At 44.4% G+C, this 26,767-nt stretch overlaps 1 protein-coding gene across 1 annotated transcript in view; it reads left to right on the plus strand.

Annotated features, from left to right (window-relative positions):
- The window catches only part of PACC1 (proton activated chloride channel 1), a 40,007-nt gene that overhangs the window by 2,493 nt on the left and 10,747 nt on the right, over positions 1–26,767 (plus strand). Inside the window, exons 2-4 of the mRNA XM_007451311.1 lie at positions 1,658–1,754; positions 24,054–24,263; positions 25,663–25,814. Of these exons, the coding sequence (XP_007451373.1) occupies positions 1,658–1,754; positions 24,054–24,263; positions 25,663–25,814 (459 nt within the window). The remainder of the gene's footprint in view (positions 1–1,657; positions 1,755–24,053; positions 24,264–25,662; positions 25,815–26,767) is intronic.

The raw sequence follows: 26,767 nt of genomic DNA on the forward strand, positions 1-26,767 counted from the left end.
GGAAAGAGCCCTGGGGACCTCTTGATCTGTGTTCCTTCCCACTGTGGGCCTGTGTTTCATGGTGTCATCTTTCACGTGTTGGTTTTCTTTTCTTTTGGGCTTTAGGGCTTTAAACAAGAGGCTTTACCTGATTCTAAAGGGGAGGAGCAATAAAGACGCAGACGTAGAGAATGGATTTGAGGACACGGGGAGGGGGAAGGGTAAGTTGGGGTGAAGTGAGAGAGTGGCATGGACATATATACACTACCAAATGTAAAAGAGATAGCTAGTGGGAAGCAGCCGCGTAGCACAGGGAGATCAGCTCGGTGCTCTGTGACCACCTAGAGGGCTGGGATAGGGAGGGTGGGAGGGAGACGCAAGAAGGAGGAGATATGGGGGTATATGTATATGTATAGCTGATTCACTTTGTTACAAAGCACAAACTAACCTACCATTGTAAAGCAATTATACTCCAATAAAGATGTTAAAAATAAATAAATAAAGGGCAGGAGCAGAGGTATGGAGAAGGAGATGGAAGAATATTGGATACGTAAGAGCTTTGTTTTAACTCAAGTTTCTTAGAGATGAATTTTTAATGATGTCCTGTGACCTTAAGTGTTGACCCTGTGAGCCGAAGAAAATACCTGGGAAGTCTATCCCCTCCCTCACCTCCCAATCCAGTGATAGGTCCTCCTCTAAACTCTGGTCTTGGTGTTTCTTGCTTTTCTCCTTAATGCTGTGGAACCTTGTTAATTATCATTGTATCATCGTCGCCATTTGACAGGTGAGAACTCTGATGAAGTGAGGTGGAGGTTGCCTGCTATTAGGCTGCTAATTAGCACCTGTCTCTGGGTGGTCTGCCCTCCCCACTTTGTTCTGCCATTTGCAGCCTGAGTTGGTGGACTTTAGCTCTGACACCAACTTCTGTTCCCTCTGCTCCCTCAGCAGACTCTAAGCTTGCATTTCCTCCTTCTTTGGGAAGTGATTAAGAGCATGGGTTTTGGAACTAGACTAACTTGGATTTTGCTCTTTGCTCTGTGGCCATGGAAAGTATTGTGGGTTGAATCGTCTTCCTCAAAAAGGAAGCACCTCAGAAAGTGACCTTATTTGGAAATAGGGTCATTGCAGATGTATTTAGTTAAGATGCAGTCATGCTGAAGTAGAATGGGCCCTACCCCAGTACGAATGATGTCCTTATAAGATTGACCACGTGGAGACACAGAGACTCTGTGTGAAGATGGAGGCAGAGATCGGAGATGGGATGCATCTACAAGCAAGGAACACCAAGGGTTGCTGGCCATTATCTGGAGCTGGAAGAGAGGCATGGAAGAGGTTCTCCCTCACAGCCCTTGGAAGGAACCAACCTTGCCATCACCTTGATTTCAGCTTTCTAGTCTCCCTAACTGTGAGGGAATAAATTCCTGTTATTTTAAGCCACCCAGTTTGTGGTGCTTTGTTACCGCAGCCTGGGAAACTAACACATAGAAGTTATTTGAATTTCCTGAGCTTCAGTGCGCTGATCTGTAGAATTGGTATAACATACCCTGCATCATGTGATTTCTTTCTTTCTTTTTTTTGATGACAGTTAAGTGAGAAACAGCTTCTGCTTTCTTATTCTAGTCCAGAAAAGCAAAGCTGAGGTAGCTGACTTCCTTGCCCTCTTTGTTTCTCCCTTTAGCTGAGTGAGGAGTTGGATCAGGTGGTTGAGAACTCAGAGCAGGCGGACGAGCGGGAAAAGGAGGCGGTCAAAGTCCAGGGTCCAGGGATCTTACCAGGTAAGTGGGTTCAGCGCTGGGGGTGGAAGTGCCGGCAAACGGTGCTGAGCCACTGCTGCAGCTGGAGGCCCCAGTCCAGGCTCCTCGCCAGCTGGGGACCTGTGTCGGAGGCACAGCCCCTGCCTGGTGTCGGATCTCAAGTATTGCCCTCGTTTTAGAGCTATACATATTTAACCAGCCTTGGGACAGAGGATGTGTCCAAGCCGGCATCTGCTCTCTTCTGTCCTCTAGTTTGAGCCAGATCCTGAGGCCAGGCCACTGGATACAATGACAAGAACTTTGGGTCTCTGTTTTTTTGTTCCTTTTTCCCAGGGATGCTGTCAGCAGTTGAGCCTCTAATACCTGGGTCGCTTCCCAGGGCACTCTGGGCGATTATCTGATAGGCCTCATCCGCGGACAGCAGGCCTCTCCAGTTTTGTCGCCCAACTGGGTGGTCCCATCAGTAAGGTGGCGTCTTGTAGAGCTTTTTGCCGGAATGTTTGATACTGTCCACCACCTCTTCATCCCGGATACGCTCTGCTCCCTTAGCTTCCATGATGTGACACTTTACTTCTCAGGTCACTCCTTCCAGCCTCCTTTGCAGTCACCCTCCAGCTCTTGGGTGCTAAATGTTTCTCAGAGGCCTCCTTCTCTCAGTCTCTGGCAGGTGACCTCACTCAGGCCCCCTCCCCTGCTTTAGTCACTGTTTGCTCACACGTGACTGCCGTGGTTATATCTCTGGCCCAGAGGTTACCTGTTCTCATATCCTGTGTATCCAGATTCCCAGATGGTGGCTCTGCCAGGATGTCCCAAAGGTCCCTTGAACTCCACATGTCCAGAATTGACCTCATGGTTCCCTGCTGCCAGCTTCGCCCTCTTCCAGTGTCTCCTCTTTCCAGGAATGGTACCATCACCACCCAGTTGAACCCGAGAGTCATTTGTTTTTCCTTCCTTCTCTACTTCCCCTTTTTCACTGCCCCTCAGCCATGCTGGCCTTCTTTGACTTTGGGCCTCCCTCCCACCACTGGGCCTTTTTGTAGTTTTATTCCTCTGCCTGGAATTCTCTTCCGTCTGTCACCTTGTTAATGCGTAATCATCCTTCAGCTCTCAGCTCATTCATTTTTTTCCCTGCGAAGCCTTCTCTGACCTCCTGGCTAGATCACCTCCCCCGTCATTCGTAGCCTACACATCTCTCCCTTGCAGCTGTTGCTGATGGAATGGTATATGTGTTTGCCTGACTGTTTGATTAATGTCTGTGTGTTCTACTAGACCGTAAACTCCGCCAGGGTGGAGACAGTCCCTTTTGCTCCCCATTCAGCCCTGGCCATGCATTGAGTGAATGAATGAGTGAGTAAGTGAATGAATGGAGTCCCAGCCTGACTCCAGCTTCTTGGGTGGATTGAGGGAGGTGGGCTTCTGCTCCTCTGGATTCCCATATTTGTAGGGGAGGGGAGTGGGATAGGAAATTCTGTGATTGTGCCTAATCCTTAGAGAGGACTTTGTAGAAGGAAGGAGGCAGGGAGGGCAGCTAATGTTTACTGACTGCCAGGCTCTGTCATCGCCATTGCCCATTTAATTCTCATAACAACCCTGGGAGGCGGTCATCCTCATGATTCCAGATGTAGCCCTGAGGCTCCGAGAGGCTAAGTGAAGTGTGGGAAGATCACGTAGCTGGTCAACAGACAGACTGGATCAAGCTCTGTATGACCCCAGACTCTTTCTACTGCACCCGTGATTTTTTAAAAATATCTTAAGCATCATTCTATTAAAGCCCAATGTGTAAAAGGTCGTAGCCTGAGTACCCTCACTCTGACTCTAGGCATTGCCTCTGAAGCCCTAAGGTCCCAGGGAGAACTGTTCAAAAGCCCTGTATGTTAGTTTCTATTGTGTGTGTAACAAGTTACCACAAACTTAGTGACTTAAACAGCTCAGATTTATTATCTGAGAGTCCTGGAGATCAGAAGTTCAAAATGGGTCTCACCGGGCTAAAATTAAGGTGTCGGCAGGTGAATTCCTATCTGGAGTCTCCATGAAAAAATCCATTTTAGTGCCTTTTCCAGCTTCTCGAGGCTGCCTGCCTTCCTTGGCTCAGGTCTCTTCTTCCATCTTCAGGTCTTTCTCACATCTCCTCGTTCTGCCTCCCTCTTCCATGTTTAAAGAGCCCTTGTGATTACATTGCGCCCATCCAGATAATCCAGAATAGTTTCCCTGTTTTAAGGTCGGATGATTAGCAACTTTGATCCCATCTTTGCTGTGTAACTTGACATATTTATAGGCTCCAGGATTTAGGACGTGGACATCTCTTGTGGGCCATTATTCTGCCTACTGCACCCTGCACTGCTCTCTTGCCCCCAGTCAGAAGAGAATAGATGGTGACAGCAGGAAGAGGAGGGAGGCCAGACTTGGCAAGATGAAGTTTCCTGTTGTGTTTCCTTTTATAGATAAATGCCAGGCAAATTAGGAAGTGGCCATGATGACCTTCGACCTTGGCAGCCTCTCTTTTGCCTCAGATTCCTGGGGCCTGAAAGCCTGTGATCTGTCAGGGCAGGCAGCCAGACCTCAGGCAGAGCAAATTTTGGGTAGTTCCTTTGGCTGGCAAAGAGCCTTCCCTGCTTTTGGGGAAACTCTCCTGGGCGCATCTTCTGTTTAGACCGTAGACAATCCAGTGCTCAGAAGCCCCTTTGGCTCGTCTCAGTAGTGACTTGGCCCGAATTTGATGACCTGGTATACAACTTTCAGAGCTCATTTCCTGCCTCTGAGTCCCCTTAGAATAATAAAAATAATGGTTAATGACAGCAGCCACCAGTGATTAGGTGCTTTCCTCTACTAGGCCTGGGTAGGGCTTTTTCTATATACTTTATCTCGTAATCTTCCCAGCCACCCTCTGAGGGAGGCGGTTAGTCCTAGTTTATAGACAGAAACCTGGGGCACAGAGAGGTTAAGTACTGTGCTCAGAGTTAAAGAGTAGCAGGGCTCAAATTGAACCCAGGGCTGTCTCTGAACGTGTTCTGACTCTGGCTCAGTTGTTCCTGGATGAGATGCTTTCTTGTTCCAAAGTCCTCCCCTTCCTCCACCAGAGTCACTCATGGATTCCTTCACCCTTATGCCCAATGCTAAAACCACGAAGAAGGTGAGTGAGGCATGGCCTCCTTCCGGGAACTCAGGCCATGTGGAGAGAGAAGGCAGGTTACCCAAAGAAGAACTTGCCCTCCTTCTACACAGCCTGCCCTGAGCTACCTAATGGGATCTTTTTCTCCCTGTTACCTGCTTTCTAGTATTCAGTACTTTTCCTTTGTAGCATTTAGCACAGCTGAGAGTGTCCATTTATTGACCATAATTCTTTCGTTAATTGTGTCAGCCCCTAGGCCCTGCCCCTGAGTTTTGTGAGGCACAAAGGTGTGTCCCCTCCCTACCCCCATTGTAACTCCAGTGCCTGGTAGAATGCCTGGCCCTCTGTAGGTGCTCAGTGTGTATTGGTACCCTGGGAGAGGGAGGTGGGGATTTGTAGCAGGAAGGCATCTCATGTAAGCCAACTTGAATGAGTGAATGAGGGCCAAAGAAATGCTAGAGACAGGTGCCTCAGGAGTGAACGAAGGAGGGCTGGTTGGTGAAGGAAATGGGATGAATCTGAAGGAGGGTGATATATGGGTGAAAAAGAAGGGCTAGCCAGGGAGGAGGGGTGTGTGCGCAAACACGTAGAGATGGGAATGACAATAGGGTGTTTCAGAGTCGGTGGGTGGTACAGTGGTTGGAGCAGAGGGTTGGTAGGAGAAGCAGAGGGAGGTGAGGTAGGAAAGCTCAGCTGGGTCGGACTGGGGGTGGCTTTGAGTGTCGGGGTTTGGACTTTCTCTACGGGGCAGGCAGTATTTAAAGGGAGTGGAGCAGAGCAGTAAGAGGAGTGAAGTGGGCACGTTAGGAAGATCAGTGTGGCGGGTTGTGGGCCTGGATTAAGGTGAAGCGAGACAACTGTGCCACATCAAAGGCTGAAGGCTGATGTGATAGGCTGTTTTGATGTAGGGGATGGGGAGAAGAAAGAACCAAAGAAGACTCTGAGGTTGGAAGCCAGGTGAGTGGGAGAATAATACCATACAGAGACAGAGTCCGGAGGGGCAAGTGGCTGGAAGAGAAGGTGCTCGTCTGCGGAGCACACACCACGCTTCAGTTGATGTGGTGGGTCTGGTTAGAGATGGCCTAGAGGCAGTGAGAGGTATAGGATTGACCGGAGAGAGGACCCGTAGTGGGCGGTTTAGGGGCCTGGAAGAAAGCCAGGGACACAGAATGTGGAATGAGCAGGAGAGGGCCATGGAGACTGAGCCTCGGAGGATGTCCACACTTGGAGGCCAGAAGAGGAGGTGGGGCTGGAGTTGAATGCAGGGCCTGGAACTAAGAGTAGCAGGACAGGAAGACAGTATGAGGCTGCTGAGCATTTAGCAGCTGAGGTTTGAGTTAAGCACCTAGCGCCCAGGATTATGTTCCCAATGTTACTCTCCGAGATAAAGAATTCCATACCATAATGTGGTAAAAGCCTCCGTCTGTTCATTGCCTCTCTATCAGGGGAAGCACAACCACTTATTATTCTTTTCAAAGGGAGAGATGAGACCAGACATGCTAATTGAATAAGCAGTTTATTACATCAGAGATGTAATCACATTGAGGAAAAGAGTTAATTAGTCATTACAATCAGTTCTCCATGGAAACAGTTGTATATTAATAGAATAGACAAAGATAAGCAACCAAAGGAAAAATAGGTAAATTGAACCTCATCGAAATGAAAAACTTTTGTGCATCAAAGGATACTATCAAGAAAGTGAAAAGATAGCCCGCAGGATGGGAGAAATTTTCAAATCATATATCTGATAAGGGACTTGTATTTAGAATATATAAAGAACTCTTACACTCAATAATAAAAAGACAACCCAAATAAAAAATGGGCAAAGAATCTGAGTAATGTTTCTTCAAAGAAGATATCCAAATGACCGATAAACACATGAAGAGATGCTCAACATCATTAGTCGTCAGGGAAAGGCAAATCTAAACCACAGTGAGATACCACTTCATACCTACAAGGATGGCTACAATCAATAAGATGATGATTAACAAGTTTTGGTGAGGATATAGAGAAATTAGAACCCCCATACGTTGCTTGTGGGAATGTAAAATGGTACAGCTACTGTGAAAAATAGTCTGGCCGTACCTCAAAAGGTTAAATATAGAGTTACCATATGACCCAGCAGTTCTACTCCTAGGTATATACACAAGAGAAATGAAAACTTATGTCCACACAAAAACTTGTATTGAATGTTCATAGCAGCATTACTCATAATAGACAAAACATAGAAACAACACAAATGTCCATCAACTGATGAATGGATAAATAAAATAGTATGTTCACAGAATGGAATATTATTGTGCAAATAAAAAGGAGTGAAGAGCTGGCACATGCTTCAACATGGACGAATCTTGAAAACATGTGAAGTGAAAGAAGTCAGACACAAAAGGTCACATATGATTCCATTTATGTGACTTGCCTAGAAGAGGTAAATCCATAGAGAAAGTATTGGGCCAGAAAATGCCTTTGGTTTTTAAGTAAAAATAAAAGACACATTTTTCATTTTCACCAAGAACTTTATTGAACAATGTATTCACCCTTTTGTGCCACTACCTTCTGCCATTTTTCAGGCAACTTCATAATTCCATCTTCCCAAAACTTTTTATCTTTTTGAGCAAGGAACTGTTCTAGGTGCCTTTTACAGTCTTCCAGGGAATTGAAAATTTTTCCATTAAGAGAATTTTGTAAAGACCGAAATCAATGGAAATTCGAAGATGCAATGTCTGGTGAATACGGCACATGAATCAGAACTTCCCAGCCAAACTGTAACAATTTTTCCTTGGTCGTCAAAGAAACATGCCATCTTGCGTTATCCTGTTGGAAGATTATGTGTTTTCTGTTGACTAATTCCAGATGCTTTTCCACGAGTTCTGCTTTCAGTTGGTCTAATTGGGAGCAGTAGTTGTTGGAATTAATCGTTTGGTTTTCCAGAAGAAGCTCATAGTAGAGGACTCCCTTCCAATCACCCTGTATACACAACATCACCTTATTTGGATGAAGACCGGCCTTTGGTATGGTTGGCGGTGGTTCATTTCGCTTGCCCCATGATCTCTTCCATTCTACATTATTGTACAGTATCCACTTTTCATCGCCTGTCACAGTTTGTTTTAAAAACGGAACATTTGGGACTTCCCTCATGGTCCAGTGGCAAAGAATCCGCCTTACAATGCAGGGGACGCAGGTTTGACCCCTGGTCAGGGAACTAAGATCCCACATGCTGTGGGTCAACTACACCCGTGTGCCGCAACTACTGAGCTGGTGTGCCTCAACTAGAGCCTGCGTGCTGCAAACTACAGAGCCCATGCGCTCTGAAACCCGTGCGCCACAACTACAGAGGCCTTGCGCCCTGGAGCTTATACGCCACAACTAGAGAAGAGAAAACCCGCACGCCACAACTAGAGAGAAGCCCGCGCACTGCAACGAAGAGCCCGCGTGCCGCAACTAAGACCTGATGCAGCCAAAAATAAATAAGTTAAATAAATAAGTAATAAATCTTAAAAAAAAAAAAAAAAAGGCGGAACATTTTCATTATGTTAGAGAATCGCGTGTGGAAATATGGTCAAGAAGGTTTTTTTGGCTCAACTTATGTGGAATCCAAACATCAAAGCGATTAACATAACCAAGCTGGTGCAAATGATTTTCAACGCTTGATTTGGATATTTTGAGTATGTCAGCAGCTATCTTCAGTGTGGTATAACGTTGATTGTTCTCAATTAATGTCTCAATTTGATTGCTATCAACTTCAACTGGTCTACCCAACCATGGAGCATCCTCCAGCAAGAAATCTCCAACACAGAACTTTGCAAACCACTTTTGACATGTTCAATCAGTCACAGCGCCTTCTCCATACACTGCACAAATCTTTTTGCATTTCGGTTGTGTTTTTACCTTTCTTGAAATAATAAAGCATAATATGCTGAAAATGTTGCTCTTTTTCTTCCATCTTCAATATTAAAATGACTACACAGAAATTCACAAATTTTGATAAGTCTTTTTTTAAATGCATGCTGACATGACAGCTCTCACATACAATCTAACAGAATTGCTTTGAACGAAGTTAAGGACAGCTAAGTGCTACCAGAGCCATCTTACGGAAAAAAGTGAATGAAACTTTTGCCCGACCCAATAGATTATTGGTTACCAGGGACCAGGAGGAAGGTGGAGTGACTGCTAATGGGTGTGGAGTTTCTTTCTGGGTAATGACAACGTTCTGTAATTAGATAGTGGTTATGGTTATACACCTTGTGAATATTTTAAAAACTACAAAATATATTCAATTTAAAAAGGTAAATTTTATGGTATGTAAATTATATCTCACAGAAAAAACAAAACAAAATTAAAACAACACACCCACCACATCACTAAAAAGAAAAAAAGATAAAGAAGTCACTTCTTCACAATCTGAATGCGTCTTAGCCCAGTGCTCTCTGCAAGGTAGAGTTTTGCAGGGTTGCGGTAGTCAGCCAGTTTCCTTTCCTGTAAATAAAGGTCCCACGATGTTTTACATATCCTCTTAATGGCCTGACTTACATTCTGGGGCAGGTTTGAGTTTTTGAAGCAATTCTGTCATGGGTTTTACAAAACTCATAAATTACCTTTCCCAAGAAAATCTTGTGCATTATTTTTCTCTTCTACTACTGTGACTTTGCATATATATATATAAAGGATGTATACTTTTAAAATACATTCATCCTGCTTGCCACAAAAGAAGTCAGAGTTTGGTTTTTCTGACTGCAGAGTGTGGGGGACATTTTCTTAAATATCCAGCACCTGTCTAAAAGAATGGTAAAATGAAACGGTGTCTACTTTTAGAATTGGAGTGTCACGTATAGCACGTGTGGATGATAAACAATTCTACAGTGTTTTATTTACGTTACATGCCAATTTGTGGATCAGTGAAGGGCCTGTGAAGAGGCTAAACCTGGCTTCTGTGAATGAAACAGAAGAGACTCTGGGCCCGTGTTCCCACAAGAGTAATTTGTCCAGGTACCCCTGCCAAACAAATACAGATGGTGCAGTTGTCATGTGACCTTACTGTTAAATTAGTTTTTTGCCTTAAAGTTTTTGCCATTTTGCCTTAAATTAGTTTGTTTTGTGAAGTTTCGAGAATAAGTAGGGAGAAAGTCATCTCTTCCCCTAACCAAAGGCACCATGAAGGCAGAACATTTCAAATCATGTTCTGGCTGTGATAGAGGAGACACCTGCCCACGGATGCCTGTCATCGTTCACCTTCATCATGTTGTACAGCCTAGACGTAATATGCAGTTTACCTTAAAAATGTTCTGCTTGTTTTGAAGTTTTTCAATCAGATCTTCTTTTATCGTCATTAGTAACTGAATCTTAAGGACTGATGTTTACTGTCGTCTAGCAGAAGAGTATGCGCTAGGAGTCAGGACTCCAGGACCCTCATTCTGTGCCAGTTGTTGACTGTGGGACCAGTATCACTGCACAAGGAATGGGGTTGGACCAGATAGCCACTCAGGTCCCTACCAACTCTTAAAAATTCTATTCAGACGTTACACACCAATTCAGTCCTTCACTTTTATCTTGTGATCTTTTCAAGCCCCCCTTAGAATGTAGCAACCTGAAACCTGTTGCCACTGCAGTTATGAGCAGCTCATGACAGTGAATATGCTTTTACCTGCCATGTTTTTTTTGTTTTTTGTTTTTAACATCTTTATTTGGGGTATAATTGCTTTACAATGGTGTGTTAGTTTCTGCTTTATAACAAAGTGAATCAGTTATACATATACATATGTTCCCATATCTCTTCCCTCTTGCATCTTCCTCCCTCCCACCCTCCCTATCCCACCCCTCCAGGCGGTCACAAAGCACCGAGCTGATATCCCTGTGCTATGCGGCTGCTTCCCACTAGCTACGTTACATTTTGTAGTGTATATATGTCCATGCCTCTCTCTCGCTTTGTCACAGCTCACCCTTCCCCCTCCCCATATCCTCAAGTCCGTTCTCCAGTAGGTCTGTGTCTTTATTCCTGTCTTACCCCTAGGTTCTTCATGACATTTTTTTTTCTTAAATTCCATATATATGTGTTAGCATACGGTATTTGTCTTTCTCTTTCTGACTTACTTCACTCTGTATGACAGACTCTAGGTCTATCCACCTCATTACAAATAGCTCAATTTCATTTCTTTTTATGGCTGAGTAATATTCCATTGTATATATGTGCCACAGCTTCTTTATCCATTCATCCAATGATGGGCACTTAGGTTGTTTCCATCTCCAGGCTATTTTAAATAGAGCTGCAATGAACATTGTGGTACATGACTCTTTTTGAATTTTGGTTTTCTCAGGGTATATGCCCAGTAGTGGGATTGCTGGGTCATATGGTAGTTCTATTTGTAGTTTTTTAAGGAACCTCCATACTGTTCTCCATAGTGGCTGTACCAATTCACATTCCCACCAGCAGTGCAAGAGTGTTCCCTTTTCTCCACACCCTCTCCAGCATTTATTGTTTCTAGATTTTTTGATGATGGCCATTCTGACTGGTGTGAGATGATATCTCATTGTAGTTTTGATTTGCATTTCTCTAATGATTAATGATGTTGAGCATTCTTTCATGTGTTTGTTGGCAGTCTGTATATCTTCTTTGGAGAAATGTCTATTTAGGTCTTCTGCCCATTTTTGGATTGGGTTGTTTATTTTTTTGTTATTGAGCTGCATGAGCTGCCTGTAAATTTTAGAGATTAATCCTTTGTCAGTTGATTCATTTGCAAATATTTTCTCCCATTCTGAGGGCTGTCTTTTGGTCTTGTTTATGGTTTCCTTTGCTGTGCAAAAGCTTTGAAGTTTCATTAGGTCCCATTTGTTTATTTTTGTTTTTATCTCCATTACTCTAGGAGATGGGTCAAGAAGGATCTTGCTGTGATTTATGTCATAGAGTGTTCTGCCTATGTTTTCCTCTAAGAGTTTGATAGTTTCTGGCCTTACATTTAGGTCTTTAATCCATTTTGAGCTTATTTTTGTGTATGGTGTTAGGGAGTGATCTAATCTCATACTTTTACATGTACCTGTCCAGTTTTCCCAGCACCACTTATTGAAGAGGCTGTCCTTTCTCCACTGTATATTCCTGCCACCTTTATCAAAGATAAGGTGACCATATGTGCATGGGTTTATCTCTGGGCTTTCTATCCTATTCCATTGATCTATCTTTCTGTTTTTGTGCCAGTACCATACTGTCTTGATTACTGTAGCTTTGTAGTATAGTCTGAAGTCAGGCAGCCTGATTCCTCCAGCTCCATTTTTTGTTCTCAAGATTGCTTTGGCTATTCGGGGTCTTTTGTGTTTCCATACAAATTGTGAAATTTTTTGTTCTAGTTCTGTGAAAAATGCCAGTGGTAGTTTGATAGGGATTGCATTGAATCTATAGATTGCTTTGGGAAGTAGAGTCATTTTCACAATGTTGATTCTTCCAATCCAAGAACATGGTATATCTCTCCATCTGTTTGTATCATCTTTAATTTCTTTCATCAGTGTCTTATAATTTTCTGCATACAGGTCTTTTGTCTCCTTAGGTAGGTTTATTCCTAGATATTTTATTCTTTTTGTTGCAATGGTAAATGGGAGTGTTTTCTTGATTTCACTTTCAGATTTTTCATCATTAGTATATAGGAATGCCAGAGATTTCTGTGCATTAATTTTGTATCCTGCTACTTTACCAAATTCATTGATTAGCTCTAGTAGTTTTCTGGTAGCATCTTTAGGATTCTCTATGTATAGTATCATGTCATCTGCAAACAGTGACAGCTTTACTTCTTCTTTTCCGATTTGGATTCCTTTTATTTCCTTTTCTTCTCTGATTGCTGTGGCTAAAACTTCCAAAACTATGTTGAATAAGAGTGGTGAGAGTGGGCAACCTTGTCTTGTTCCTGACCTTAGTGGAAATGCTTTCAGTTTTTCGCCATTGAGGATGATGTTGGCTGATTGGCTGTGGGTTTGTCATATATGGCCTTTATTATGTTGAGGAAAGTTCCCTCCTTGCCTACTTTCTGCAGGGTTTTTATCATAAATGGGTGTTGAATTTTGTCAGAAGCTTTCTCTGCATCTATTGAGATGGTTTTTCTCCTTCAGTTTGTTAATATGGTTTATCACATTGACAGATTTGCGTATATTGAAGAATCCTTGCATTCCTGGAATAAACCTCACTTGATCATGGTGTATGATCCTTTTAATGTGCTGTTGGATTCTGTTTGCTAGTATTTTGTTGAGGATTTTTGCATCTATGTTCATCAGTGATATTGGCCTGTAGTTTTCTTTCTTTGTGACATCCTTGTCTGGTTTTGGTATCAAGGTGATGGTGGCCTCGTAGAATGAATTTGGGAGTGTTCCTCCCTCTGCTATATTTTGGAAGAGTTTGAGAAGGATAGGTGTTAGCTCTTCTCTAAATATTTGATAGAATTTGCCAGTGAAGCCATCTGGTCCTGGGCTTTTGTTTGTTGGAAGATTTTTAATCACAGTTTCAATTTCAGTGCTTGTGATTGGTCTGTTCATATTTTCTATTTCTTCCTGATTCAGTCTTGGCAGGTTGTGCATTTCTAAGAATTTGTCCATTTCTTCCAGATTGTCCTTTTTTTTGGCATAGAGTTGCTTGTAGTTATCTCTCGTGATCTTTTGTATTTCTGCAGTGTCAGTTGTTACTTCTTTTTCATTTCTAATTCTATTGATTTGAGTCTTCTCCCTTTTTCTCTTGATGAGTCTGGCTAATGGTTTATCAATTTTGTTTATCTTCTCAAAGAACCAGCTTTTAGTTTTATTGATCTTTGCTATCGTTTCCTTCATTTCTTTTTCATTTATTTCTGATCTGATTTTTATGATTTCTTTCCTTCTGCTACCTTTGGGGTTATTTTGTTCTTCTTTCTCTAATTGCCTTAGGTGCAACGTTAGGTTGTTTATTCGAGATGTTTTCCGTTTCTTAAGGTAGCATTGTATTGCTATAAACTTCCCTCTTAGAACTGCTTTTGCTGCATCCCATAGGTTTTGGGTTGTCGTGTCTCCATTGTCATTTGTTTCTAGGTATTTTTTTATTTCCTCTTTGATTTCTTCAGTGATCACTTTGTTATTAAGTCGTGTATTGTTTAGCCTCCATGTGTTTGTAGTTTTTACAGATTTCTTCCTGCAATTGATATCTAGTCTTATGGCGCTGTGGTTGGAAAAGATACTTGATACAGTTTCAGTTTTCTTAAATTTGCCAAGCCTTGATTTGTGACCCAAGATATGATCTATCCTGGAGGATGTTCCATGAGCACTTGAGAAAAATGTGTATTTTGTTGTTTTTGGATATAATGTCCTATAAATATCAGTTAAGTCCATCTTGTTTAATGTATCATTTAAAGCTTGGGTTTCCTTATTTATCTTCATTTTGGATGATCTGTCCATTGGTGAAAGTGGGTTGTTAAAGTCCCCTACTATGAATGTGTTACTGTCGATTTCCCCTTTTATGGCTGTTAGTATTTGCCTTATGTATTGAGGTGCTCCTATGTTGGGGGCATAAATATTTGCAATTGTTATATCTTCTTCTTGGATCGATCCCTTGATCATTATGTAGTGTCCTTCTTTGTCTCTTCTAATAGTCTTTATTTTAAAGTCTATTCTGTCTGATATGAGAATTGCTACTCCAGCTTTCTTTTAGTTTCCGTTTGCATGGAATATCTTTTTCCATCCCCTTACTTTCAGTCTGTATGTGTCTCTAGGTATGAAGTGGGTCTCTTGTAGACAGCATATATATGGGTCTTGTTTTTGTATCCATTCAGCCAATCTGTGTCTTTTGGTGGGAGCATTTAGTCCATTTACATTTAAGGTAATTATCGATATGTATGTTCCTATTCCCATTTTCTAAATTGTTTTGAGTTCGTTATTGTAGGTCTTTTCCTTCTCTTGCGTTTCTTGCCTAGAGAAACTCCTTTAGCATTTGTTGTAAAGCTGGTTTGGTGGTGCTAAACTCTCTCAGCGTTTGCTTGTCTGTAAAGGTTTCAATTTCTCCATCAAATCTGAATGAGATCCTTGCTGGGTAGAGTAATCTTGGTTGTGGGTTGTTCTCCTTCATCACTTTAAACATGTCCTGCCAGTCCCTTCTGGCTTGCAGAGTTTCTGCAGAAAGATCAGCTGTTAACCTTATGGGGATTCCCTTGTGTGTTATTTGTTGTTTTTCCCTTGCTGCTTTTAATATGTTTTCTTTGTATTTAATTTTTGGTAGTTTGATTAATATGTGTCTTGGCGTGTTTCTCCTTGGATTTATCCTGTATGGGACTCTGTGCTTCCTGGACTTGATTAACTCTTTCCTTTCCCATATTAGGGAAGTTTTCAACTATAATCTCTTCCAGTATTTTCTCAGTCCCTTTCTTTTTCTCTTCTTCTTCTGGAACCCCTATAATTCGAATGTTGGTACGTTTAATGTCCCAGAGGTCTCTGAGACTGTCCTCAGTTCTTTTCATCCTTTTTTCTTTATTATGCTCTGCAGTAGTTATTTCCACTATTTTATCTTCCAGGTCACTTATCCGTTCTTCTGCCTCAGTTATTCTGCTATTGTTCCCATCTATTTTTCATTTCATTTATTGTGTTGTTCATCGTTGTTTGTTTCATCTTTAGTTCTTCTAGGTCCTTGTTAAATGTTTCTTGCATTTTGTCTATTCTGTTTCCAAGATTTTGGATCATCTTTACTATCATTATTCTGAATTCTTTTTCAGGTAGACTGCCTATTTCCTTTTCATTTGTTAGGTCTGGTGGGTTTTTATCTTGCTCCTTCATCTGCTGTGTTTTTCTGTCTTCTCATTTTGCTTATCTTACTGTGTTTGGGGTCTCCTTTTTGCAGGCTGCACGTTCGTTGTTCCCGTTGTTTTTGATGTCTGTCCCCAGTGGCTAAGGTTGGTTCAGTGGCTTGTGTAGGCTTCCTGGTGGAAGGGACTAGTGCCTGTGTTCTGGTGGATGAGGTTGGATCTTGTCTCTCTGCTGGGCAGGTCCACGTCTGGTGGTGTGTTTTGGGGTGTCTGTCGACTTATTATGATTTTAGGCAGCCTCTCTGCTAATGGGTAGTGTTGTGTTCCTGTTTTGCTAGTTGTTTGGCATAGGGTGTCCAGCACTGTAGCTTGCTGGTCGTTGAGTGAATCTGGGTGCTGGTGTTGAGATGGAGATCTCTGGGAGATTTTTGCCTTTTGATATTATGTGGAGCTGGGAGGTCTCTTGTTGACCAGTGTCCTGAAGTTGGCTCTCCCACCTCAGAGGCACAGCACTGACTCCTGGCTGCAGCACCAAGAGCCTTTCATCCACACAGCTCAGAATAAAAGGGAGAAAAAGTAGAGAGAAAGAATTAGTAGAAGTAGGAAGAATGAAAGGAATAAAGAAAGAAAGAAAGAAAGAAAAAGAAAGAAAGGTGTGAAGGAAGGAAGGAAGGAAGAAAGAAAAGAAAAGGAAAGAAGGAAAGAAAGAAAGGAGGGAGGGAGGGAGGGATGGAGGGAGGAAGGAATGAAGGAAGGAAGGAGGGAAGGAAGGAAAAAAGAAAGAAAGAAGATAAAGTAAGATAAAAAAAAGTAAAATATAATAAAATTATTAAATTAAAAAATAATTATTAAGAAAAAAATTTTAAAAAAAACTGATGGATAGAACCTTAGGACAAATGGAGGAAGCAAAGCTATACAGACAAAGTCTTACACAGAAGCATACACATACACCCTCACATAAAGAGGGAAAGGGGAAAAAAATCATAAATCTTGCTCTCAAAGTCCACCTCCTCAATTTGGGATGATTCGTTGTCTAAAGGAGGGAAAGAAGGAAGGAAGGAAGGAAGAAAGAAAGAAGATAACGTAAAATAAAATAAAGTTATTAAAATTAATTATTAAGAAAAAATTAGAAAACAAAACAAATAAAAAAACAGACGGATAGAACCCTAGGACAAATGGTGGAAACAAAGCTATACAGACAAAATGTCACACAGAAGCATACACATACACACAAGAAGAGGAAAATGGGAAAAAAATCATAAATCTTGCTGTCAAAGTCCACCTCCTCAATTTGGGATGATTCGTTGTCCATTCAGGTATTCCACAGATGCAGGGTACATCAAGTTGATTGTGGAGCTTTAATCCGCTGCTCCTGAGGCTGCTGGGAGAGACTTCCCTTTCTCTTCTTTGTTCTCACAGCTCCCAGGGGCTCAGCTTTGGATTTGGCCCCGCTGCTGCGTGTAGGTCACTGGAGGGCGTCTGTTTTTTGCTCAGACAGGACGGGGTTAAAGGAGCCACTGATACGGGGGCTCTGCCTCACTCAGGCCGGGCGGAGGGAGGGGCACGGAGTGCGGGGCGGGCCTGCGGCGGCAGAGGCCGGCGTGACGTTGCACCAGCCTGAGGTGCGCCGTGCGTTCTCCCTGGGAAGTTATCCCTGGATCCCGGGAACCTGGCAGTGGCGGGCTGCACAGGCTCCCCGGAAGAGGGGTGTGGATAGTGACCTGTGCTCTCACACAGGTCCCTTGGTGGCGCCAGCAGCAGCCTTAGCGTCTCCCGCCCGTCTCTGGTTTCCGAGATTTTAGCCGTGGTTAGCCGCGGCTCACGCCCGTCTCTGGAGCTCCTTTAAGCAGCGCTCTTAATCCCCTCTCCTCGCGCACCAGGAAACAAAGAGGGAAGAAAAAGTCTCTTGCCTCTTCGGCAGCTCCAGACCTTTTCCCCGGACTCCCTCCCGGCTAGCCGTGATGCACTAACCCCTTCAGGCTGTGTTCACGCAGCCAACCCCAGTCCTCTCCCTGCGCTCCGACCAAAGCCCGAGCCTCAGCTCGCAGACCCGCCTTCCCCGGCGGGTGAGCAGACAAACCTCTCGGGCTGGTGAGTGCCGGTCGGCAGCGATCCTCTGTGCGGGAATCTCTCCGCTCTGCCCTCCGCACCCCTGTGGCTGCGCTCTCCTCCGCGGCTCCGAAGCTCCCCGCTCCGCCTTCCCGCAATCTCCGCCCGCGAAGGGGCTCCTAGTGTGTGGAAACCTTTCCTCCTTCACAGCTCCCTCCCACTGGTGCAGGTGCCGTCCCTATTCTTTTGTCTGTTTTTTCTTTTGCCCTACCCAGGTACGTGGGGAGTTTCTTGCCTTTTGGGAGGTCTGAGGTCTTCAGCCAGCATTCAGTAGGTGTTCTGTAGGAGTTGTTCCACGTGTAGATGTATTTCTACATCTAGATGTATTTCTACATGTATTTCTACATGTATTTCTACATCTAGATGGGAGGAAGGTGATCTCCGCGTCTTACTCTTCCGCCATATTCAGAACACCCCACCTGCCATGTTTTGAAGTGAACCTGTGGTCTCACATGGATCATGGGGGCTGGGCGTGCCTTCCAAGCAAAACAGCTATGGGTAGGTCCCTGTGCACAAACCACCGTACTTTGGGTCCTGTGGCCCTATAGCCAAGCTACATGTGATTGATCAGGAATCAGCACCAGAGCTAAGGGAAGCCATCTACAGGCTGGGTGTGCAGAAGGGCAGTGTCTTGTGATGTGCCTAATGGGGTACCCTATACAGGATACTCTCCAGGAGGGGGTCTGCATGCCAAACTCAGAGAGAGGGACCTCAAGAGTAAAGTGGAGCAGGGTCATGAGGGGAACACAGCGGGAAGGCAGGTGGCAGAGCTGTGAGGGTGCAGAAATTGACACAGCCCCACTAGGGACCTACTAAACAATAAGCAGCCAAAGTAGAATCAGAGACAAAGGAAGCTGAAAAAGTGAATTGCTTTAATTCCTTTTGGAGAGCTAGAGCTGCTTTGTACCTTGGTTTCACTCTCAGCTACCCAAGGGATTTCCTTGGGGCTTCCTGGTTCCTCTTAGAGTAAACAGCCATCGGTCAGCAGTAACCTGTTCTTCATAGCCTGAAGGAACCACACAGACACTTCTGGGAATTGGCATTTCTGTAAAGTAAGAATTTTCTAAACTATTTTACCAGAAATAATAAGGCACATCAGTTGGTTTTTTTAGATTGGATAATTTCTTTTATGTGCCTGAAATACACTAGTATTCTCTGACCAATTCAGGGTAGCTAGTAAGCATTGTAAGACTTAGTTCATCTGTTATTTGGGTCATTCATTCATTTAACAGACATGGAAACATTACATGACTACTATATGAAAGACACTGTATTCTGCCCCACCTCCATTTTATCTTCAGCATATATTTTTTCTAGTTAATTATTATGAGACTGTCATTCCATGCTCTTCATCTTTGTTATCTTCATCATTGAGGGCTTCATTTTTTGAGGGGTAGTGGGTACGTTCTGGGTCTCCAATAACAGTAATTCATTGAGCAGGCACTCTATAGTGCATTTTACAACAGTCTCTCATTTGAAATGATTATTTCCTTTTCACATGAAGGAAGTTAGCCTCAGGAGCATTAAGTAACTGTCCTGGGTCACAGAGTAGTTATATTTAGTAGCAGAGCTGGGGCTGGAGACCAAGCTCTTACTCTACCACTGGCCTAGATATCTGGTCTCTCAGTTTGCAAAACAAATGAATAATGAACACCAAATTATTTCTTCCTCAAAATCCTCCTGGTGCTTTAGGGACAGGGCTAATGCAACTTCCTCCACAAAGCCTTTGCTGATCTCTGCCCTTAGCCCTGCACTCCCCATTCATCCCTCCAAGAAAAGGAAATCTCACATTTTACATCTTCACATCCTCCTGAATCCTGTAGCACTTGTAGCACAAACCATCAATCCTTCTCTCTTGGTATCTCCCTGAAGCACCTTGCACAAAGTGTTGCATGTAGAGTTGATGCTTGATGTATGTTTGTAGAAGTAAGGAATGAATGATTTCCTTCTCTCTGTCAACCTAGGACATTTAAAAGTTCTGTGCTTGGGCTTCCCTGGTGGCACAGTGGTTGGGAGTCCGCCTGCCGATGCAGGGGACGCGGGTTCGTGCCCCGGTCTGGGAGGATCCCGCGTGCTGTAGAGCGGCTAGGCCCGTGAGCTGTGGCCGCTGGCCCTGCGTGTCTGGAGCCTGTGCTCCGCGGCGGGAGAGGCCACGGCAGTGAGAGGCCTGCGTACCGCAAAAAAAAAAAAAAAAAAGTTCTGTGCTCCTCTTGCTTTTGTGCTTTTAAATAAAAGAAAATGAAATAGTTATGAGCAAATACTCTCGTGTCTTTGTATTTAAAGTCCATCTCTTATAGACATCATTTGGTTGGATCTAGTTTTTAATCCAGGCTGACAGTCTCTGCCTTTTAATTGGAGTGTTTAGTCCATTTACATTTACAGTAATTATTGATATGGTTGCATTTGGTTCTACCATTTTGCTGTTTTCTATTTGTCTTATATGTTGTTTCTCTGTTCCTTCTTTCCCAAAAGTTAGAAAACCTTACAATATTGTTGTATAATTTTTGCTTTAGATAGCCTAAAAATATGTAAATAGCTTTTAATATTTACCTACCTATTTAACATTTCCAGGGATCTTTATTCCTTCCTGTACATCTGAGTGTTACCATCTAGTGTCATTTCAGAATTTTCTTTCTTTATTGGTGATGAATTCTCTCAGCTTTTGTGTTTGAAAATAACCTTATCCCCTTCATTTTTGAAGGTTAGTTTTGCTGGAATTTTAAAATTCTCAGTTGACAGAATTTTTTTCTTTCAGTACTTTAAAGATGTTCCATTGTCTTTTGACCTTCATTATTTCTGATCAAAAGTTAACCTATCATTAGATATAATTTCCTGAATGTAATATGCCTTTTTTTTTCCTGGCTGCTTTCAAGATTTTTCTCTTACCTTTGCATTGGCTGTTTGACTATGATTTGCATAGGATTGGTTTTCTTATTTATCCTGCTTGGCATGTATTGAGCTTCATGGATCTATAAATTGATGTTTTTTCTCCAGTTTTGGGAAGTTTGGGCCATTATTTTTTCAAATATTTTTTGTGATCCATTTTCTCTCTTCAGTTACATGTTGTTAGACTGCTAGATATTGTCCCACAGTTGTCTGGGCTCTGTTAGTCTTTTTCTTCAATCTTTTTTTTTTTGGATTGAATAATTTCTGTTCATTTAACTTCAACTACACTGGCTTTTTTTTCTTGTCAACTTTTGCTGTTAAAGACTATGCTGTGAGTTTTTCATTCTATTTATTTTTCTTTTCAGCTCTAGAATTCCCATTGGTTCTTTTCTACAGTTTCAGATTCTCTATTTCCTCTCTGTTCATTCCTTATCCTTACATTTTCTTTTAAATCCTTAAAGTGCTGTAAAATTCCTGTCTGCTAATTGCAACATTTGGGGGCATCTTGGCATTGGTTTCTATATACTGCTTTTTTCCTTGAGTATGGGTCACATTTTCTTGTTTCTGTGCATGTCTGGTGATATTTTAATTGAACACTAGATGTTATTAATGACACGTTATAGAGGTTCTGGATTCTCTTATGATCCTCTGAAGAATTTTTGTCTTAGCAGGTAGTTAAAATGACAAGGCTCAAGTTCTAATCTATGTTCCTTGCATTAGCAGCAGCTGAAATCTCCACTCAGATCTTTTGGTTTCCAGCTGCTGCTTTTTTGCTGGCCCTCCTGGTGTCTCCAGTCAAGAAGTTGAGCATATTTCATTTGCAGATTTGGGAGTTAACTACCCTATGTGACTCCCTCCCTTTCAGGTTTCCCCCTAACCTTCTCTGACTGCTCTGCCAGCCTTGAACTCTGTCCACTGTCACCCCCTCATGTGACTTTTTCTCTGTGTGTATGCCTCGTTGGTGTCTCTCCCTCTTCTTCTTTTTTTGGGGGGGGTGGAATATAGTTAATTTACAATGTTGTGTTAGTTTCGAGTGTACAGCAGAGTGATTCAGTTTTATATATATATGTTTTTTTATTTACTCTTTTTCAGATTCTTTTCCATTATTACAAGATATTGAGTATAGTTCCCTGTGCTACACAGTAGGTCCTTGTTGTTTACCTATTTTATATATAGTAGTGTGTATATGTTAATCCCAAACTTCTAGTTTATCTAACCCCACACCCCCTCCAGTGTCCCCTTTGGTAACCTAAGTTTGTTTTCTGTGTCTGTGGCTCTGTTTCTGTTTTGTAAATAAATTCATTTGTATCGTTTTTTTAGATTCCACATATAAGTGATATCCCATGATATTTGTCTTTCTCTGATTTACTTCACTTAATATGATAATCTCTAGATTCATTCATGTTACTGCAGATGGCATTATTTCTTCTTTATGGCTGAGTAGTATTCCATTGTGTGTGTGTGTGTGTGTGTGTATACACCACATCTTCTTTATCACATCTGTTGATTGGACACTTAGGTTGCCTCCATGTCTTGGCTGTTGTAAATAGTGCTGCTGTGAACATTGGGATGCATATATCTTTTCGAATTAGAGTTTTCTCCAGATATATGCCCAGGAGTGGAATTGCAGGGTGATATGGTAATTCTATTTTTAGTTTTTTAAGGAACCTCCATACAGTTCTCCATAGTGGCTGCACCAATTTACCTTCCTACCAATAGTGTAGGAGGGATCCCTTTTCTCTACACCCTCTCCAGCATTTATTATTTGTAGACTTTTTAATGATGGACATTCTGACTGGTGTGAAGTGGTAACCTGACTGGAGTTTTGATTTGTATTTCTCTAATAATTAGCGATATTGAGCATCTTTTCATGTGCCTTTTGGCCATCTGTATGTCTTCTTTGGAGAAATGTCTCTTGAGGTCTTCTGCCCATTTTTTATTGGGTTGTTTGTTTTTTGGATATTAAGCTGTATGGGCTGTTTGTATATTTTGGAAGTTAATCCCTTGTCAGTCACATAGTTTGCAAATATTTTCTCCCAGACCATAGGTTGTCTTTTCATTTTGTTTATAGTTTCCTTTGTTGTGCAAAAGCTTTTCAGTTTAATTGGGTCCGATTTTTGTTTTTTTTATTTCCATTACTCTAGGAGATGGATCAGAAAAAATATTGCTGTAATTTATGTCCAGGAGTGTTCTGCCTATGTTTTCCTCTAGGAGTTTTATAGTATCCAGTCTTACATTTGGGTCTTTAATCCATTTTGAGTTTATTTTTGTGTATGGTGTTAGAGAATGTTCTAATTTCATTCTTTTACATGTAGCTGTCCAGTATTCACAGCACCACTTATTGAAGAGACTGTCTTTTCTCCATTGTGTATTCTTACCACCTTCGTCATAGATTAGGTGACCGTGAGTGTGTGGGTTTATTTCTGGGCTTTCTATCCTGTTCCATTGATCTGTATTTCTGTTTTTGTGCCCCCCCCCACCATACTGTTTTGATGACTGTAGCTTTGTAGTATAGTCTGAAGTCAGGGAGCATGATTCCTCCAGCTCCATTCTTCTTTCTCAAGACTGTTGTGGCTTTCAGGGTATTTTGTGTTTCTGCACAAATTAAAAAATTTTTTGTTCTAGTTCTGTGAAAAATGCCATTGGGCTCTCCCTCTTCTTATAAGGATACTAGTCCTTTTGGATTAGGGCCCATCCTTATGACCTTGTTTAACCCAGTTATCTCTTTAACTGCTCTGTCTCCAAATATTGTCACATTGGGGGTTAGGGCTTCAACATAGGACTTTTGGGGAGGGGCTGGCATTGGGACACGTTCAGTCATTTACCATCTAATTGCAGAATGCCTGCTCTATTCCAGGCACAGCGTGAAGGGCTAGGGGTTCAGTATGGACAACACTGGCCCTGTCTCTGCCCTCGTGGAGCTCACAGCCTAGGGGGATAAAAAGACATGTAGACAGTAACATTGCAGAGTGATGACAGTGGACATAGGGTGCCCTGGGAGCACTGAGGAAGGGGTGCCCAGATCAAGTTATGGGGTCAGGGAAGGCTTCCTTGAGAAAATACGTTTCTAAACTGAACCCTGAAGGATGAGTTAGGAGTCAGCAGGAGCAGTGCCTCAGGCCAGGCTTGGGGTGTGAGGGGCTCCAGGGCTGAGGAGGGCACACTGGGAACAGTTGTTTAGTACAGCTGGTCCTGGGGGAGTGGAGTGGTCAGGGGATGGGGCCAGAGAGGTAGGCTGGGGCCGGCTCCCTTGCTGGGTTGTAACTGTCTGCCCCTGTAGAGGGGCGCCTCCTTCAGCTCAGGGTCCCCCTCCTGGCAGAGCAGGTGTGTGGTGAATGTCAACAGGGGCCGCGTGTTGTGATTCGGATGTGAGGGCTGAGGTGGGGAGGTTGGATGTGTGGGCGACCTCACCTCCTTGGTAAAGCAGGTCGTGGGCCTGGAAGTTGCCCACCTCCTCTGGATCACATGTGTGTCATTGTCCTTCAGCCCTGGACAGCGAGTCCGCCTGCAGCAGCATCCGCTTTAGCAAGGCCTGCCTGAAGAACGTCTTCTCCGTGCTGCTCATCTTCATCTACCTGCTGCTCATGGCCGTGGCCGTCTTCCTGGTCTACCAGACCATCACGGACTTTCGTGAGAAACTCAAGCACCCTGTCATGTCGGTGTCTTACAAGGAGGTGGATCGCTACGACGCCCCAGGTAGAGCCTGCCCCAGGCAGACATCAGGCCCAGGTCTGGGGCATCGACTTGCAAATACTCCCTGAGCTGCCATTGCACTCCTGGTGTCTTGCTGGGCACCACGGGCAGGGCAGAGGAGTCCGAGCACAGTCTAGGTGTGGGTTATGCACCCCAAGAGCTGCTGTTGGTACCCAGCAGAGTGTCACGTGCCGAGGAGGGAGGTGGACCGAGCCTGGAGTGGTCGCTGCAGGACTGGGGTGGGCAAGGAATGCTTATGCTCAGTGGCAGGATATGAGCTGGGCTTTGGTAAATGGAAGAGAGTTTCTGTGGGAAGGGGGTCTACAGGAGCAAAGGTGAGCGTAGGGAGGCAGAGAGCTTCTCTGGAGAGGATGAGTCTAGCCTGGCTGGAGCCAGAGGCCAGGGATGCGGAGAAGTGGGAGTTACAGGTGGCAGGGAGGCGAGGCCATCCAGAGGTGGGCGGGGCCCTGCCTGGAGAGGGGCTCCCAGGCCACATCATCCGTACCTCTCCTGTCCCTGCGAGGGGCTGTCTGCTCCGGGGCGGTGGGGCTGGCACTGGGCTCTGGCAGTGTGGAGTAGACCAGGAGGTGTGAGCTCTGTGAGCTCAGGCTCTGCCCACAGGATGCCCCCGAGTGACCTTCGGATGACCTGTTCACAGGGCAGAGCCGGAGTCTCAGGTCCCCTCTGCCTGGGGCTTCTTGACAGGTGTGCTGGTCCCAGTGCGCTTGCCTGTCTCTGCCTGTTTCGTGATTGTTCCTCTTCTCTGTCTGCTTTTGTCTGTTTATCTGTGGGTTTTACTCTCTCTATCTGGTCTCTTGGTCTGACTCTGCCTGTGTCTGGGGCCACGTGCTGCTCTCAGTGTTTCTACCACTGAGGTTAGAACAGCTGCTGTCCTTAGAGCTTTGAACGAGGTACCTTGGCTGGGGGAAGGGGAGGGATTTGGGGCTGCGACTTGCACACTTGGAGCTCCCAGTCTGGGTAGGAGATGCGAGACGGAATGAGACCTGGGGAGTCCCGCAGCCGAGGGCTGCCCAGTGAGTCTGCAGGTGGGCAGTGGTGCGGGGGGCCTGGCAGTGCCCGGCTTGGTCTCAGAGGCCTCCTTGGAGGGTGTGGAGCAGGGTTCTGAAGCGGGGCGGGTTTTGGTGCAGGCACTGGGGAGGCTGCATCCCCGGCCGGGAGGGGCTTACCGAGGGGGCAGTTGTCTCGTCCATTAGAGCAGGGCTTTCTGAGAGCAGGGTGTGTAGCTCCCCATCCTCTGTGACACTTTTCTTCTCCCTCATCTGCAGTCACCCAGGGAGTCCTGAACTTAGGTGGTTGGCGGGTGTGAAAAAATATATGTGACATGATTTTAGGGGTGTGGTGAGAGACTGTGACCGTTCACTTTTCCCTGTTTGTCCCCCAGGCATTGCCCTGTACCCCGGTCAGGCCCAGCTGCTCAGCTGTAAGCACCATTACGAGGTCATTCCACCTCTGAAGAGCCCCGGCCAGCCAGGAGACATGAACTGCACCACCCAGAGGATCAACTACACAGACCCCTTCTCCAATCAGACCCTGGTAACTCTTGTCTCCCCGAGCTGGGTCTGGGCAGCGTGCTCCATTGGCCTCGCACCCTGAGGACCCCTGTCTTCTTTCTGCCGGGTGGCCTCCCCCCTCCCCACCGTGGTGCGGGCCCTCAGCCCCTGGCAAACACTCCTAAGTGGAGTCTGGCCGCGGCTGGCTCACCTGCTTTCAGGGAGGGCAGTGGGGCCTTCGGCCTCCTCTGAGTGACCCTCTGGGATTCCCGACAAAGTGATAAGATCCTGTCCTGGATGGAAGGGTGGCGGGCTGCAGAGTGGGGCCAGTGTGACACAGCCAAGTGGGTCCCATAGCTGACCGCCCGACAGAATTGCCAGGATCTCTTCTGAAAACAAAGATTCTGGGTTCCATGTGGGCCCACCTGAATCACTGTTCCTGGGGGCGGGGCCTAGGCATCCATATTTTGGAATAACTATGCCAGTGTAAGAAGGAGCACTGGTCTGGGAACAAGGACCCCGATCCTGCCGTCACCCACGGCTCCGTTCAGCCGTGGTGGGGGAACAGCGTCTGCACAGGGTTCTGGAGGCAGGGAAGGAATTTCGTATATATTTACATCTTCTCCTTTTCATCCCATATGCTTGTTTCCAAAAGGATTGAACAGGGCTGAGTAAGTTTTCCAGCTCAGAGAGAGGAAGGAAACGTTTTCTAGGCAGAGGAACTCTGCACCAAGGCATAAAGGGAGGAAACAGCATGTTTGTTTGTGCCTCTGAGCAAAATTCCACAGGTGGGTGTTTCTGGAGGGCCAGGTGCCCCCAGAAGGGTGGCGGGTGGTGAAGTTGTGGACAGAAGTACTGGCCAAGTGAGGAAAGCGTGTGTCTGCTGTGGAGAAGGACCCGCTCCTTTGGGTGATAAGCAGCTACATGTGGGCCTTGAGATGAAAGAATCCCACTGACTTTTTCGTTAATATTTGTTCTAGACCTCCTCCTCAAATC

Source organism: Lipotes vexillifer, unplaced genomic scaffold (assembly GCF_000442215.2).
Source record: "Lipotes vexillifer unplaced genomic scaffold, Lipotes_vexillifer_v1.1 scaffold570, whole genome shotgun sequence".
NCBI lineage: Eukaryota > Metazoa > Chordata > Mammalia > Artiodactyla > Lipotidae > Lipotes > Lipotes vexillifer.